The sequence below is a fragment of the Sarcophilus harrisii genome, chromosome 1, assembly GCF_902635505.1.
Source record: "Sarcophilus harrisii chromosome 1, mSarHar1.11, whole genome shotgun sequence".
In the NCBI taxonomy this organism is placed as follows: Eukaryota; Metazoa; Chordata; class Mammalia; order Dasyuromorphia; family Dasyuridae; genus Sarcophilus; species Sarcophilus harrisii.
This window is the reverse complement of record NC_045426.1, coordinates 171428938-171447767: the sequence shown is the minus strand read 5'-3', so window position 1 is coordinate 171447767 and position 18830 is coordinate 171428938. Positions and strand designations below refer to the sequence as shown.

The window sequence follows — 18830 nt, the reverse complement described above, 5'->3', positions numbered from 1 at the left end:
AAAGACAAAGCCAATTTCATTCCATTATGAATTGAAATACAGTTATCAAAAGATTTCCAAAAACTAAATTCACAGACACCAGTTAAGAACTCCTGAGCACATTTTTAACATCCTCAAGATCTAAAACAATGACTTGCACATATTTTTAATAAGTGTCTGTTGAATTGTACTGAACTAACTTCTACTAAAACTAGGAGACACAATGGATAATGCCAGGTCAGGAAAACTTCATGAGTTCAAATCTTGCATCAGACACTTATAAATTAACTGTGACACTAGACAAGTCACTTAACTATTTTTCTTTTCTCATCTGTAAAATGAGCTGGAAAAGGAAATGGGAAATCAATCTAATATCTCTGCCAAGAAAATCTCTAATGGGGTCACAAAGAATCAGAGACAATTGAAAAATGCCTAAACAAAATGCTCTTCAACCAGGAAAAGCTTAATGTCTCCAATTTAAAAAAAAAAAAAAAAAAAAAAAGTTATGGTTTTCAGTCTGGGAGAATTGCAAACCTCATCTATTAAAGTGGCAAAGGCTTATGATCTGTCTATAAAGAGGTAGAAATGCTTGAGGTAAAGAAGAAAGCAAAATTAAGATTATAAAAATAAAATAAGTATAGTACACTTATTACTACCCCACTATTCCCTTCTAGAATTTTTTCTAAATTTTGCTTTTATTGTACCTGTTCAATTATCTTGTAAACATTTGCCAAGGAATTCTCTAGAAATTCAAGTGCACTTATTGATTGCTATTGTTATTATTTAGTCATTTCAGTTGTATCCAGCTCTTCATGACAGGGATTTTTTTGGCAAAAATACTAGAGTGGTTTGCCATTTCTGCTTGAATTTATTTTACAAATGAAGAAAAGGCAAACAAAGTTAAGTTACTTGCCCAGGGTCACATACTTAGTGAGGAAGGCCTGATTCCAGGCGTGGCACTCCATTTGTTGCATCACCTAGCTGGCCAAAAATCATACTGAGTAAGGGATAGCCAAAATTAAAAAAATTTGCACATGATTGTGGAATATTACTTCAAAAAAAACCAAATGAGTATAAAGAATTCAGAAACATTATGGAAAAACTTAAAATGATGAAGAGCAAAGTAAGCACAGCAACAACTAGTTTATATGATAATCAATTCTGATTTACATGGCTCTTCAAGCCAGTTCCAATGATCTTATGATGAAGAGTCATCTGCACTCAGACAGATGCTGTGGGAACTGAGTATGGATCACAACACAGTATTTTCACTTTTTTATTTAATTGGCTTGCATTTTGTTTTCTTTCTCATTTTTTTCCCTTTTTGATTTGATATTTCTTGTATAGCACAATAATTGTGGAATTATGTAAAGAAGAATTGCACATGTTTAACATATATTGGATTATTTGCCATTTAGGGGAGGGGATGGGAGGAAGGGAGGGAAAAAATTTGGAACAAAAGGATATGCAAGGATGAATGGTGAAAATTATCCATGCATATGTTTTGAAAATAAAAAGCTTTAATTAAAAAAAAAAAAAAGAAAAAACCTTTTTTTTAATTTAAAAAAAAAAAGAGCAAAGTAAGAAGAACCAGGGACAAAGTATATATAAAAACTAAAACAATATAAAAATAAAGGAGAACCAAAATTGAATGCTATGAAATTAATTATAATGGTCACTATTGGCTGTGGAGAAGAAATGAGAAAATGTAAATCACTTCCATCTTTATTAATTTGGGAAATTATGGGTGAGGAACATTGAATATGCCCTTAGATCACTGGTATTTGTTTTGTTTGACTTTTTCTCTTTCTTTTCACTCTATATTAAAAGGTATGGCTCATTATATAGGATGTTTTATTGGGTATGGAAGGTGGATGGATATATTTGTAAAGGAAAGTGAAATAAAAAGTAAAGATATAAATTAAGGAAAAAAACTTTTGAAAATCCAAGCATATCTTGCCTAGTTTAGCTAATTAGTTGTATAAAAATGAAATTTTGGATGAAATAGCCTGAAGAGGGGAGAAAGGTAGACATTATAATTGTCTTGAGTGCCTGGTTGAAAAATATCACAATATTGATGGGGATCCACAGCAATGGGGTTATTAATGACTTTTATGTAACATTATACAAAGTATGATTACAAAAATGAAAAAAAAAAAAAAAACAACTACCTCAAAGATTAGCATTAGCCATGAACATATGACCAACATGGGCAAAAGTCAATGTTAAGAGGAAGTAAGAACAATTTACAACAAAGAAGACTTACTCTAAAATATATTGTATTTGGCAGGCAGTATGCACTTAATAGTAGGAATGTGGTCACCTTTAACATACTAGTTGTCAGAGACAAAATTTCTATAAAATACTTTGGACAATACAGAAATTTCATATCTGAAAAATTGACTAGCTGGAATATACTACTTCTATAGAATAATATCAAAATATACATAAAACACAGAAAAATAACCAACTATATACTCTGGTGTCCAGCAATTAAGACCAATGTAGAAGAAAAAATGTAAATTTACTTTAATGCTTGTAAGGAAATAGATTATTCCCAAATTACTGATTCATATTTTCTCTGATTTGGAAAAAAATGTTGAGTATGTGATAGAATTAAATAATAACTGAAGGCAATGACTTACTTACTGATTATATCAAATCCTTAGGCTCAAATTTATAGTACTAACCACAAATAAATGTTTATTCCACAAGCAAAGACTTTAAGATAAGCTTACATTTCAATGGATTAAAAATAAAATCAAAGAGCACACGAATTCAACTGTTTTATGTCAGGCCAAAAGAAATCAAAGCAGTAATTTCAACTTTTCCTTTTGAAGGAAAGATTTTCCGGTCTATTTCTCAGAGCAAGAGTCAAATTATACATTTCATTGTAAACTCACTCTAAAAAATTTAGCCATTCAGTGTTGCAGTCAAGGACTAGCTGCTCCCGGAGCTGATTCAGATGTCTGTAATTTTCTACAATAAAAGGAGAGTGAAAGCGGCTAACAGCTTTTGTGCTAGAAGAGAAGAAAAACATAAATAGGAAATCAAGGTTACTTAGAAATCAGTAATACCATCACTTCAGAAAATTAAAGTAGTTCTTTATTATTCTCTGATAAACCTTGGAAATAGATGTAAAGAGGGAGCATTCTATTATTATGCTACCCAAATCTATTCGTTTCAATAATCTTTACCATAAAGAAAAGCTCTTAGATTCTATAGAAAGATCTGGACAGAAAGCTTTTGAAAGTTATTCTTGAATATAAAATCAGTATGATAAATTCAGTATTCCAAATGTTTAGCTTTAGCAATAGAAAGTTCTATTCTGTTAAAATTTGCTAATGGAAAACCAGTTTGATTAATAGAAATACATATGTGGGATAGCAAAACACAATAAATTAATTCAAAGGTGAAACGAAGGTGAAACAAATCTTTGGAAAATGAACTATATTTTCTAAATTTCCCACACAGAAAAATGATGCAAAGTCAGTGTGATTTTACTAATCTTTCTATACATAATCCCCATATATTCCCATCAATTTTGACATTAGGAAAAGAACAGGGTTTGGGTAAACTGTCTGATGGCAAGAACTATAACTTGTTCTCTGTTCCTTTTCCATTGTCCCTGTCCATAGTGCTGTCACATTAATCAACTTTATCTTGACAAGTCATTATACCAAGAGGATGAATTTATCTACTCTATCATATCACTTTAAAGGTCTGGCTCATGATGAACTAACCTGCCCTTCCTGTAGTCCCAAAAGCCAAATAATGAGGCATTAAAAAAAACTTGTAATAAATTTCTTTAAAAGCTGTTATTCATTCACTCTACTATCTTTACTGAATGCTCAGAAAATAACTGCTACTATACTATCCCATGCTTATTTCCTTTATACTAAATATAGTTTAAGTTTCTATGCAAATACATTTTATCCTAGCTCTCTCTTCTGGTATAAATAATTTAATGACATCACAATTGTAGATCTGAAGAGATTCCCATGATTCAATATCAAGTAAGTTCTCTGAAAATAAGACTTCCACTAACTAGCTGGAGGCTAAGATAAGAGTGGAGTAAAAGGAAAAGACAAAAGGAAGAATGCCTGAAAAGGCAGTGAAGGGAAAATAGATCTGGGAGGAAGAAAAGATGCTATAATATCTTATTCCAAATATACAGTAGGGGAAAAAAAGAAAAGTGTTAGGAATTTATAAGATAGGTCTGGGCAGTTGGGAGCTTCTTGTGCTATTGGCAATAAATAACAAATCATTAATACAACAATTAAAATGATATATTATTCAATATGTCCTTGTAATATAGGCTCTAATCTGTTTCTGACACTGAGAATAAATGAAAATGGTCTTTGCAGTCCTTTTTACAATTTCTTTAATACTATGGCCAACTTTACTCTTCCTTTAATGTCAACTCTATCTAAAAAGATAATTTCACTGTGAACCCACAAAAACTCAGTATTGTAAGTGTAATTAAGGATGAAATCATTCATTTTTGTGAAGGATATTATATTGAAGTTAATTACTGACCTAATTAACACATAATACCATACTATTCTTTGGTAACTTCTATTGTCCTTTGAAATAAAGTCTTTGTTACAAGAGTCATTCCTTATTCTGAAAGAAAAAAAACTCTATCTCCATTCTGGCCCCAGATGCTAATATATGATGAATCTACTGCTGTCAATCTGTTAGTAGAACTTGACACGTGAGAATGAATAAGCTTACTCTATGCTATGAAAATTAGTAAAAATGAAGAGATCATAATCTATCTGAAGCTGGAAATTAAATTTTTATATGATTTAAAAAAGCATCTGACAGCAAAAATATTAAAATACTCAGGCAGAAGAAACCCCCCCTAAAATCTGAAAGTTTCTCTTTTTCTCACATACATGTCTCTAGCAAAATCACTAACTTCAGCTAATTGGACAAAAGACAAAAACTACTGATATACAAAATTCCCAATGAAGCATTTATTTTAAAATGAAAAGAAAATCATCTTTTAAAATAATGATTAGAATGGCTAGAACAATGATGTTGTTTATTTAATGTCCCTTATCAAAACTAAAATAAAGGCTTTGTTTTTAAGTTGAAAATTTGACTATTCATATTCCAATTATACACAGAAACAGTAATGTCATCATAAAGTTAAATAAGAGAAAAAAAATTATTTTTTAACCTACCTTCCAATCTTAACCCAATCAGATGGTATTGAAGATACAAGAGAGTTCTTTACTTCTATGAGAAACTAAAATAAAGGAAAAAGAAATGTTAGATATTTAAGGAAAAAGTCCAAAAAGTATTCACAAATTTTTAAATTCCAAAAATTCACTGGTTATTTAAACAGCTGATTACTGGATATGAATGAACTTAAATTACAATTAGTCCTGAGCATTAACTAATGGAACATTCTGGAAAAATATTATTAGTCCCTGAGACAGCAGTGCCTATGATACACATTCCACATCTGAGATCCTCTTCTTATACTTTGTGTGTAAAGAAGCAAAAGGAATACAGATGAATGTATCTAACTCTGTCATCAGTGAGAAGTATCTAAATCTGCCACTATTTGTGACAGGTAAGGGAAGACATATGGACAAAGTCAATGGAACTACTAAGTCATGGGCATGTCACCTTCAAGGTATTGTTTTTGTTGTTCAGTCATTTCAGTTATGTCTGACTCTTTGTGAATACCACTGGAACTTTTGTGGCAAAGATACTGGAATGGTTTGCCATTTCCTTCCCCATATCATTTTACAGGAAACTCATTACATAGAAAACTGAGGCAAATAGGGAAAGTAACATTACCAGGATAATCCAGCCAGTGTCTGAGACTGAATTTGAACTCTTGACTCCAGGCTTAGTGCTCTATCCCTTGTGCCATGCAGGTATGATGGTACCTAAAAAGTTGTCCTCACACCAAAAAACTGCTTGTTCTGACACTAAATGTGTCAGACATATTGGTATCAGTTGCAAATCATGGCAATATATAGCACAGAAATCATTAAATCTTGGAGCCAGAAGAGATCTTCAAATGTAAATTAATCCATTCCTCTGTAGAATTCCTCTTTGGTGATCCTTTTGAAAGGGTCTTGACTCTGGCATTTTTAAAGTTAAGTTCATAACAGCTTTTGGTAACTCACTCAATAATTATTAGGTAATTCTTTTTACCTTCTTTGCATCCTTTAGGTTGCAGCATGTATTTAATATCTTTCAGGCTTAAAAGACTGACAACAGAATCACTATTTCTTTTTAAGAACCTTTATAAAATTGCCTACTCATCTCCAAAGTGATAAATTCTATAATACTAATAACTCTTCTTAATTTATCTTTATCTGTTCTTTAAATCATTTTGGGGCTCCTTTTCTGAATCCTTTCTAGTTTCTTCCTGTCTCACTTTGGCTCTAATGCTCAATGATACAGCAGTGCTGAGTATAAAATGAGGGTGACTGTCCAACATAACTCATATAACCCTATTATTTGATCTCAGAATTACATCTGTTTTTAAAATGAAAATGCCAAATTGCTAATTCAGGGTCAATTTATTTTTTTGTCCATTGTGATTTATGGAGCTTTTCCTGCCTTTTATTTTTCTCTCATTTATTATTTTTTCCCTATTAATCATATATAGTTAATTTTGATAATAATGCTCCTTTGAAAATGGAGGAAGGTAAACTTAAATGTAAGATATTAATAATTTTAATTCTCAGAGAAGTTGGCAATAAAAAAAGATTATTTAAGCACACACACAAAAAATAAGATTCATGCAAAATGTCCTTGAAGACTGTCACTTATTAAACAGCTGAAATTTTTAAATGATCACTTACGTTCCACATCAACTCTGAGAAAATAAAGCTAAACAGAAGTCAATATAATAATTATGTAAAGTTACTCTTTATTTTCCTTGGTCTCTTCCCTTCTAAAAAAGAAACATCAGGAATTTCTGGAATTACTTCAAAATGATGTCTTTAAATTATAAAAATACATTTTACAAATTATCCAGTTTTATTACTCAAATCACAAGGTTTCATTTTTCAAAGTCTCCATTTAAAATCTTCAAATTTTTACTAAATATAAGATATGGGAAAACATCATGGCTAATGGACTCTGGATAGGTCAAAAGACTATCACTTTCTTTAAAAGTAGACATCTATTATTTCTTATTATCTCTAATCTTTAAATCAGAATATGGAGTGATGTTGGTTAATACTTTGCAGGCTGTGTAGTATGCCTAGAAGCGCCTGACCTGATACAGCAGGCCTGCCAGTAAGCCACTGTGTGACTCTACATAAGGTAAGCTTTTCATTAAACTTTATCGTTTACTCTACTTCTTTCAAGAATATTGTGTGAATAAGTCAGTGGTTGGCCTTGGAATGGTAGCCTACATTGACAAAGGGGAAGGAATCTAATAGCAGGGATGAAGAAGAGGTTGGCATCTACATTAGAATGGTAATTCAAATGTTTAAATCCTGCATCTGCTTCATTTGATTCATTTACAATTATTTGTAATTAATCTGAGTTGGTCAATAAACATTTAAGTACCTACCAAAAAAAAATGTTATGTGAATGAGCTATTTATTACATGAAAGATCCATGCTACATAACCTGCAAAAACACTGCCATCATTAAGTATTCTGAGAGTACTCAGAAGTGCATGAAATCACAAAACACACTGAACATATACCTTTCAAGAAAAATTCACATTAGGATATAGCATGTGAAATCCAAAGAGTCATTCTATCTTGAGGCATTTATACTGAATAAAAAAAATTTTTAAATCTTAATTCCATTAATATATGAATATAGGTAGCCCAGAAGATTAAGTGTTGGACCCAGAGTCAGGAAGACCTTAGTTTAATTCCATCCAGAAATTTAAAAACTGTTGGGACCCCAGGCACTGTTTCAATTTCTCAACTATAAAATAACAATAGTATCTACCTTCCAAAGTTGAAGAGAGATTGAGTGCTCTGCAAACCTTAAAGCACTATGCAAATGCTAGCCATTATTATTATTATTATTTACATATTAACACAAATTAATCCAAGTCTCTCTAATATTACAATCAAGTATTCAGTCATAATTCAAAGGAGCATAACAAAGACTATCCCAATACAATAAAGAAATCAGTTGATAAGTATTAATTACAAAAATTCTTCCTAATCAAAATCATGCTTCATATTGATATTCATAAAAATCACATTTCACTTTTTAAGCTAACATGGAAACTCCCAAACACTCATCTTACATTGATGAAGTACTGAAGAAATTAGCAATTTTTCCTTCTGTGGTAATAGAGTTAGGGGGCAAGTAGTTCATTCTAGTTCTTTTGCACATAAGGATATTATGGGCCCAGAAAGACAAAGAATTAAGTGGAAAGCTGAACCTAGCTTCTTTGACTTCAAATCCTCTACTCCTGCTAATATAGTGTAATGATCTTATAAACAAATACTTAGTAAACAATAATAATAAATCAGAACAGGTTCCTTAGTTATTTTTAAAAATTTTTCTAACAATTTAAAAAATTTCTCAATTTTAAAAATTTAACATAATTTTTGCAAGCATTCATGGGAAGTGGCTGTTAAGATAGGGTAAAGTAGCAAAGACAAAATGATTTCTAAGCATTTGCCTCAGTGATGAAGCTTTTCTTTGACTCTGAGCCCCCTAAAAGTGCACTTCAAGTCCAATGCAAAACAAAACAGGATATATACCTTGTTATAAAAATATGACCCAATAAAAAGGAGAATTCTAAATTTTTGAGACTTATCTCTAAATCTATAAAGTAAAAAGGATTGGTCAGATAACTCTATGGGGCTCTTTCAGCTCTACATTTTTGAAATCTGAAAAATACATCAATTACTTAAGAAGAAAAACCCATTCCGTATAACCAAACAAAACAGAACGGAACACAAGATTATTTTCTGCAGCCAGATTTTCTGACAAGCTGTACCAAAAAATAGTGCTATCAGAACTGTTCTTTTCAAAACTATGGCAAAACAAATTCAAGATAATGTAATAACAGGATTATTTCTCAACAAATTTTCATTTCACTTAGCAAAATGAATTCATGAAAATAAAATTCAGTCAGCTATAGATTCATATTACCTCCTGTCCCAACACTGTTTTGAAATGTGCAGAAGGACTTTTTAATATTCTTCGTATTTCTTGCAAATGTAGGTTGATTTTGGTAGTAACCACTTGTATTTCCTCTTTCCTCTTACTTATTGAGGGGAAATCTGTGAGGTCCTTGAATAACTCAGTTTTATCTCCAATTCTAAAAAACAAAAAGTATGTTTATACTCATGAAGAATCTATTTATGAGTGGGACTAAGCACCAGACAGCATTTCCATAAGAATATGGTGTAAATAATACCAGGTTGAGATCTCCAGACTCATCTTTGTCCAAAATTACCACTATAATCTTAGAACATTTTTTCTTATTCTCAGCTAAGCTATAAAATAAGGTAGTGGCACAAGATGATCTCTGTGGTAGGTAAGTATCATATTATTATGGTAACTTTGAACAAGTCATTTAACATTTTTGGAACCCAATTTTTCATCTATATGATGAATAGGATGGGCTGGATAATCTATAGGATTAGTTTTCTGTTCTCAATCATATGACTGATCTTTTAGCAATAAGGAGTAGTTGCTGATGTCCTTAAAGACAATTCCAAGAGAAGAGCAGGGATGGGAATTAGATTTCAGGAGCATTGAAGAAAGACAGTAAGTGAAAGTCTGCTCTGAGCCCAGCTTGTCCATCTGTATGTTTCTGTCTCAGATACTTTTACTGATGGAGGGGAGGGGAGGGAAGGTCTACAGGTTTATCCATCCTTATATTTCTTGTAATCTGAGCAAAAGACTATTCTTCATACATGAAGTTTTTGAGAATTTTATTAGTCAGGGGAGGTAAACTATAGAATGAGAGCTAAAAAATCTTGGTCAAGGGAAGACATTTTTAGAAACGTGAAATCTAAACACATTTTCAGACAGAAAAATGCTGATAGGAAAGGGTTAAATATACACAACAGAGAAGAAATGAATTTAAACAAAGTCATATTAAAAAAAGCAAAGGATGGAATCAACAGAACAAGTGGAAAGGTTAGCCATATTCAGTTCTTAAACTAGGGAAGAAGATGAGGATAAATATATAAATGCTTGAAAGAGCACCATTCCAAAGCAGTATGATATAATAGAAATAAAAATGTGGTTAGAATCAGAAACCCTGGGTTCTAAATGGGACTCTGATACGATGGGGGTAAAAGTACTTTGTTAATTATAAAAAGTGATATAAAAGATATACATTTGCATTGAACTCAGTACCTTTAAGATAATTTTATCTGCTTTAAACAAGAGAACCACTTCATCTGTGGAAAAATCTACCTCTAGACATTAGAATCTGTAGATCCTAATTATAAAACAGACTGTACAGTCAGCCAGGAAATATATGTAAGATGCCAATAGGATACTACCATTTGGGTTAAACAAGCTGCTCCAGCTTAGTTCTTCCTATGCCCACCCTTATTATATGAATCCTGTGGGAAATCCCAAATCTAGCAGGACTGGTGAAGTGACAGCCAGTTAAATTTTTATTTTCTATCTGCACTTGGAAATCTTTAGTTCAGATCCCTTAGAATCTGATTACGTTTCTCATTTCAAATGCATACAAATGCCCACTGCTCCCAAGTCAGAGTAAAAGAATGTACTTGAAATGGCAAATGTGCCTAACCATCTTTTTTTTTTTTAATTTGAAGCAGCTTTTGTTTTTACATTACTTTCTTTTCTGAATATATACCTGCTCTAACCAATAAGCTTTAAACAAAAAATTAATGAGGAAAAAAATAGCTCAATAAAAATAACTAACACAACCAAATCAAAAAGCATATGCCATACTCTATACCCAGAGTGTCCCACCTCTGCCAAAAAAGATAAAATTTATTTTCTCACATCTTCTTTAGGATCAAGTATGGTCACTATAATTATATAGCATACTAAAGTGAATGGAAAGAAAAACATCATCAACAGCAACAACAAATTCTGAATGCTAGGTGTACTTGAGACTCAGATAATTAATGAGATAATGATTCTCTAGCTATTGATGTATTCTTTCTTGTTAAGTACATATATTTAAGATAATATAGTGATATAATGGCTCTCCTCAACAAAAGAGGAAGCTAGGAACACAGTAAAAGGCTGTACAGCTTGCCTTCCTTTCCACGCTCCTATGTTCCCTCCAGGGAAGAACCCTCATGGTTTGAGACCCAATGAAATATGGCAAATGGATGTGACCCATTATAACTCTTTTGGTTGTCTGTCTTTTAGCTATGTTGTGGTAGACATCTTTTCAGGATTCACTCTTGCAATACCAGCAGCAAAAGAGACAGCTCAAGTGGTCAGTGAGTTCCCCATCCAAGCATTTGCAATTATGGGTGTGCCACAAGCAATAAAAACAGATAATGACCTGAATATACTTCTAAACATTTTATACTCTTTTGTGCACAGTATAAGATTTTACACACCACTGGCATACCCTTTAATCCTCAAGGACAGGCAATAGTAGAGAGGAGAAACAGAGATAATGACACTCCTCTAAAAACAAAAGAAAGGGGGAGCCACAGGTAACCCTAGAGAACTTCTAAATCTAACCCTTTATACTATTAACTTCTTGATTTTTGACAAAGATGCACTGGCTCCAGCAAACAGGTTTTATAACCCACTGGAAGGGCAGTGTCCATCCAGTGCGAGCAGCTCCACTATCTTTAAATAATCGCCAGGTGATGTAGGGAGATACAGAAAGTGGTGAATGGAAGGGACCAGATAGGTTAACTGCTTGAGGGAGAGGGTTTGCTTGTATTTCTACAGACAGAGAAAGAATCAGATGGATGCCAACGAGCCATATTCGCCTTGTCCATCAGAGAGAGACAGAAAAAAAGAAAAACCTCGAAACAAAGGAGAAGACCTAAAAAACATGACACTGAAAGAGCCTGGCTGATAATGAGACTGTTTTTTTTATTTTTATTTTTATTTTTTTTTATTTAATAGCCTTTTGTTTACAGGTTATATGTATGGGTAACTTTAAAGCATTGACAATTGCCAAACCTCTTGTTCCAATTTTTACCCTCTTTCCCCCACCCCCTCCCCCAGATGGCAAGATGACCAGTAGATGTTAAATGTATTAAAATATAAATTAGATACACAATAAGTATACATGACCAAACCGTTATTTTGCTGTACAAAAAGAATCAGACTCTGAAATATTGTACAATTAGCCTGTGAAGGAAATAAAAAATGCAGGTGGGCAAAAATATGAGGATTGGGAATTCAATGTAATGGTTCTTAGTCATCTCCCAGAGTTCTTTTGCTGGGTGTAGCTGGTTCAGTTCATTACTGCTCCGATAATGAGACTGTTAAAGAACTTTAAAATCTGCAGGAATCATTGGATTCTCTAACACATGATGAGACTATTGAAGGACTTCAAAACTTGCAGGAATTATTGGATTCCTGGCACATGAACTAATGGACAATAGATTCCTTTTGGACTATTTCTAGGACTTAGGACATGTATAATTTCCTCATGTTGATTCATGTTATTTGTCACATCACTACTAGCCTGTGTTACTATGTGCTTATGTAATTTATGTGATTATGTGTAATACCTCCCATATTGATAGATTTATGTATACCTTGTTTCAAGTCCTGGCCCATAACATCTCCCACTTTCTTTTATTTTTAGAATATAGGTGGTCATGACCTCCCTGACTTTTCAAGAAGGTGAGAACCCCCCAAAATTGGACATGCTCTGTGTGAGGTAGTAAATAGTGGAGTATTTCTCTCTCTCTCTCTCTGTCTCTCCTCTCTCCCCCCTCTCTCTCTTCTTGCCAAGGCCAAGTTCTCTCTTTGTACCTTTGAGATATCTCATCTACTCCTGCCTTCTCCAAACAGATCACTATGACTATCCTCTCTACTATCTCTCATCTTCAATGTCTCCCTACCTACTGGCTCTTTTCATATTTAATATAATCATGTTTAAAAGATTTTCACTTTCATTCCTATGATAATCATCCTTTATTTCTTACCTGCTTTATGATTAAATTCCACACTCAGGGCCTCCATTTTTCACATTCTACTTCTAAATCTGTAAATTATGACTTTCAACCTCACTATTCAACTGACCCTTTCCAAAGTTACCAATAATTGCTTAATTGACAAATTGAACACACATTTCTCAATTCTTATTCTTCTTGAGTTCTTTGCTTCATTTGACACAGTTGATAACTTCCTCCTAGATTTCCCAGTTTAGAATTTTTTCCTAATCTCCACTCTAGATTCTTATGACAAAGTTTTTTCCTGATTTTCCTTACATCATTCCAACCACTCCTCAATTTTATTTGCTGTTTCTTATCCCCTTTTCATAGCTAATAATCATGAGTTTCTCCCAAAGTTCAGCACCGAGGCTTTTCTTTTGCTCTACACCCCTTCCCTTGGTGATATCATCAGCTCCTATTTGTTTAATTATAACTTCCATATAGTTCATTCCCAGATAAATTTATCAAGACCTTGTCTTTCTCCTGAGCTAAAGTCACACAATACCAACTGCCCTTTGGTTATCTTGAATTGGATGGTGGCCCAAATGCATCTCAAACTTATTATATTCAAAAAAAGAATTCATTTTATTTTTGCATAAACCTTCCTCTCTTCTGAATTTCCTTATTACTATCAAAGATACACCACCCTCCCACTCACCTAGTACCACGCTTAATCTCTTGCTCTCACAATCCCCAAGCATCTAATCATTTGCCAAATTTTGACATTTCTACTTTTACAACTCTCTTTACATATCTCTAATTATCTAACCACAATTTTAGTTCACTCTTATTACTTTATTATAATAGCTTTCCAACTTGTTGCCTTGTCTCAATTCTTTCCCTACTCTAAACTATCCCTCACAGAGGTGCCAAGGTGATTTTCTAAAACAAAAAGTCTCACCATGTCACTTACTCATCTCTCAATGACCATTAGGGGCTTCCTATTATATCCAGATCCAATATAAAGTCTTTTTTTTTGGGGGGGGGGCACTCAAAGTTCTTCATAACCTGACCCTTTCCTATTTTCCCCGTTTTCTTATATTTTACTCCCCTCTTCAAACTCTATGATCCAAATTGTTTGGGACAAAGAGAGACCTACCCAAACTGACTACTCAGATCACTCATAGAAAGCAGAATTATTTATTAGATTCTCGAGAAGTGGACCCCATCCTGGTCTGTGAAGCGAATTTCCCAACAGGAGAGAGACACTCCCTTGAAAATGTTCACAGTTTTTATACATTTCAGACAAAGAACCCCAAAAATCCCACCCTCTATATGGTGTGATTGGTCACATAGGCTCTATTCCCTTATTTGGTCAGTGGAATATAGTAAACAAAGTGATATATAGCTTTCTCACCTCGCATACTCCTTTGAACAATAGAATATAGTCCAAGCCTTATCTAAAAATCACATGCTCCCTAAACAGGCCTTTAAGGCTTTAGCTAACAGTCCTTGATCAATATGTGCTTGATCTGTAAGTTCTTCACCTTTTTCCCCACACAAAATGATATTCTCAGCTACATGCAATTCCTTGAAAACAACATCTCATCTCCTGTTTCTGCATCTTGATACTGGTTGTCCCCCATGCCCAGAATGCTTTTACTGGTATCTCTGTATCAGGCCCTTCCAAATCCAAACAGCTACCAGTGCCTTTCCCTCTCAGATTACCTTCCATCTACTCTGTATATATCATGTATGCTAAGTTCATTACATGTTGTCTCTTCTATTAAAACACATACTCCTTGAGGACAGGGACTATTTTTGCCATTATTTTGTGTATCCTTAGCACTTGATACATTAATAAATGCTGACTGACTGAATAACTGAATTTAACATACTGTTTTCCTGGTTCTGTCTACTTTCCTGTATTAGTTTATATCTTTTTTTTGCTTCTTCAAATTCCTGCCACTCGCTGTTTCTTAGGGAGTAAAAGTATTCCATAACATTCATATACCAAATTTTCTTTCTTTAGTCAGTCCCCAATCATTAACTTTTTAAAACAAATATTGAAAGGTCTGATACTTACTTGGCAGCTTGTTCATTAAGGATATTAAAATAGTGCTCCACTGGGTTGAGATGTTCAGGAATTTCCAGAAGGAATTGTTTGAGCAAGTCTGATTTAATTTGGGAAGTGATAGCAGGAATTAATGCTTGAATTTCTCTCTTCAGGTGACACAAGGCTTTAACAATCAAGAAGAACTCTTGAGTGGAACACTGAAAATGGAAATAGTTTTAACCTAAAGAATGTAAGATACCTGAAAATGAAATTTAATGATTAATCAATCATTTTAAAGTTGATCAGATTTAAGATTACCCTTCTGCTGAGTATATCTTGCACATAAAAAATTCAGCCAATTAAAATAAAGAATTGCCACCAAATGCTTATGTAGTAAATATTTAGATAAGGAATGTTTTAAGGATGTAGATGAAGTTATTTAAACCCAGGATGTTTTTCATTTTTCAAAATGCACTTGAAAAAACACATTAAAGATGTCAGGAAAATAAATTCAAACAATAGACAATATAATTTTAGGGTCTTTGAGTTTTATCTTCCTGTCCTCTCCTCCATTCATTTAATTTTTGCTAACAAAACAATACATGACACACATTCACTGAAAATTTGTTTCTGAACTGCCCCTTTTAATAATTCACTAGATTTTTACCATCAATTACTACACATGAAATACTAAAGTTTCTATTTATAATCACACTATTATTTGAGAAAATAAGAAAAGGAAAAGTCTTCTGCTGTGCTCTGAACATTAATATATTTACTTATTAGATTTTCCAGAGTAGGAAAATGACTTTAAAGATCAAAACCCAAGGATGGCAGTAAGGCAAGTTAATTTTGCAACTTTAAATCTGTTAAAGCTGCATCTACTTTTGTTATATAATAGAATAAATTTCATTTATTTTTGTTTTCAGAAACTGTTACTTTTTTTTCTTCTACAGAGACATCTCACAGTTCACTAATTTGCAAGGAATTCCACAAATTTGTTATGGGCTAGGTCAGAACTAGGAAAGATAAATGAGCAACTGGAGGTCTGGAACACTAAAAAGCAAAATGACTTGGACATTGTTAATCAGATAGCAAGTATCAGAAGCAAGACATCTTCCTTATTATGAGCCTTCCCCTCAAAAATAAACTACTGTTTATTGAGAGAAAAAATCTAAGGTATATCTGCATCCTCTTAATTTTACTCCACTGTTTTATCTACAAAGTTGGATTCTGAAACAATTCTTTCCTTTTGTTATACCAAAGGAAGTTTGGTTCTCTAATTCCCTCCTTATAATGATGACAAAATGTATAAATCATCAAATCTATTCTCAACAATAAGGGTTACAAAATAACTTGCCTTTTAATCCTGGTTTTTGTAAAAGACTGGGGAAAGGTCATATTACAATGAAAATCTAAACATAGAAAGACCTACTTCAAAGAAATATCTAAATAACAATAGTTGGTTAGATAATTGAAAAATAAATAAACACACATGCCAAAAAACAAACAACAAACAAACAAACAAAACACAAGGGCTTATTTAAGTAGAAAAAATTTGTAAGGATGGGCTTGGCAGGGAACAGTAACAAGTGCTGAAATGAACATACTGAGTTTGAAATGCCTACAGGATACATGCTGAAATATTCAATAGGCAGTTGGTAATGTATGACTGGAGGCCACTGAGTATCTCAGTGAATAGGAATCTTTGAGTTCAAATATGGCTTGTGTAACCCTGGGCTAGTCACTTAACCTCTGTTTACCTTAATCCAGTGGAGAAAAAAATGGCAAAACAATTTAGTATTTTTGCCAAGAAAACTCCATGGAATCACAAAGAATTAAACATAACTGAGTGACTGAACAACAGATACACAATGGAAGGTGAAGAAAGAAACCAGGATTGAATATGCAAATATGGAAATCATGCTTAGAGATAATAACTCTCTATAACTATAACCTACTACTTTGAAAATCTGTGTCTGTATGCCATGATCCCAATTTAAGCAGCTGTCCAAAATTGGCCTTTTGGAAAAGCAAATTAGCATGGTAGCATAATGTACGATCAATCTAAGATCCCAAATACTGAGGCAAGGACTCAGTATTTTTAAAAATCTACTGGAAATTCAGGGAAGTGCAAGAAATAGTGGCTTACACCAGCAATCCCAACTACGCAGGAAACTGAACAGTATCAGAACTGTTGAGTTCAGGAATTTTGAGCCACATTAAGCTAAACTGATAGGGTGTCTGGAACAAGTTCAACATTAATATGGTGAGCTTCTGGGATGGCAATTATGGGAGAAGGAATTGGCCTGATGAGGGGATGTGGCCCAGAATAGAAATAGAGTAGGTTAAAATGCGTATACTAATTAAAGTGGGACTTGGTTTGTTAGTAGCCCCTGAACTTTCCAGACTGGTAAGATAGGAAACCAAAAAAATTGCAGTTTTTCTAAAAAATTCAATCTATATAGAAATAACTAAATGGCTAATTAAACCATGAGCATTTTGTGGATACCCAGTATATGACCAGAACTGCACTAAATGCTGAAAATTTAGTTGGAATCTTTTTCAAGTCATTTAAAATCTCTGTTGTGTTGTTTTATATACATTGTATATTTGAATGTGTGTATGTATGTTTATGTACATGTGCACACACTATATACTTATATATATATATATATATATATATATATATATATATATATTCTGAGATGAAGAAGAGCTATTATGCAGACTAAGATATGTTGAGTCTAGCACTGAAGAATAGAACAGCCTGGACTGCATAGAACTTATTTAGAGTTGAAAAGAATTTTTTAAAGTATTGAGTCCTTCTCTCAAATTACTAGTAAGTAGGTAAAGTAATACAAATTAAATACAAATACAAATTAATACAAGATTTCAACTGACGCTCATCAGATTTGCAAAAATAACCAAAAAAAAATAAAATAAATGAAAATCATATATGGAGGATGGGGAGAACTAACTATAGGGAATACAGGCAAATTTATGCCCTAGAGATGTAAATTGGCAAAGTCATTCTGAGAAGCAATTTGGAACTATATCAAACAAGTCAGTATACTTTGTATACCAGTTGACCCAATGATAGTACTCTCAGGGCTATATTCCAAAGAGATCAAAGAAAGGAGAAAGGGACAAGAACTGGAATTAAGGTGTCCATGACTGAACAAATTATGTGATATAATTTCTACTGAATATTTTTATACTATAAAATGATGTAAGGGACAATTTCAAAGAAAGCTAGGAAGGTTTGTATGGACTGATACAAAGTAAAGCAAGCAGCACCCAGAAAACAATAATACAAAAACATCAACATCATTAAGAAAAACAATTTTCAAAGTCTTAATAACTCTAATGAATGTACCAACTTCAATTCCAGAAGACTAATCATAAAGCATTCTATTTACTTCCTCACAAGGTGACAAGATATAAAATGAGGGCCAGGTATTTTTGGATACGGACAATGTGGGGATTTGTTTTAGTTACATATAGTTGTTAAAAGCTTTCTCCCACTTTTTTCTTACTTGCAGGGAGAATAGGATTTAGGAGAGAGGAGATCTAATGAGAAGATAATACCTCCTCCTCAAAAGGAAAGAAAGAAAAGGAGGTCACTGAAGAATTTAAAGAAGTGAACAGAAAGAAACAGAAGGCTAAAAGGAAACAGAAGCAGGATACTATGAATTTTAAATTATTAAATGCCTAGGAAAAATATGCCACACATAATAAAATCAGTTTCTTGTATAATTCTC

At 32.9% G+C, this 18830-nt stretch overlaps 1 protein-coding gene across 2 annotated transcripts in view; it reads right to left on the bottom strand.

Annotated features, from left to right (window-relative positions):
- Positions 1–18830, bottom strand: part of MSH3 (mutS homolog 3) — a 189729-nt gene that overhangs the window by 66575 nt on the left and 104324 nt on the right. For both annotated transcript variants that reach the window (XM_031966986.1, XM_031966990.1), the window contains 4 exons: positions 15097–15284; positions 9091–9259; positions 5172–5236; positions 2883–2999 (listed from right to left, as the gene is read on the bottom strand). In XM_031966986.1, the coding sequence (XP_031822846.1) occupies positions 2883–2999; positions 5172–5236; positions 9091–9259; positions 15097–15284 (539 nt within the window). The remainder of the gene's footprint in view (positions 1–2882; positions 3000–5171; positions 5237–9090; positions 9260–15096; positions 15285–18830) is intronic.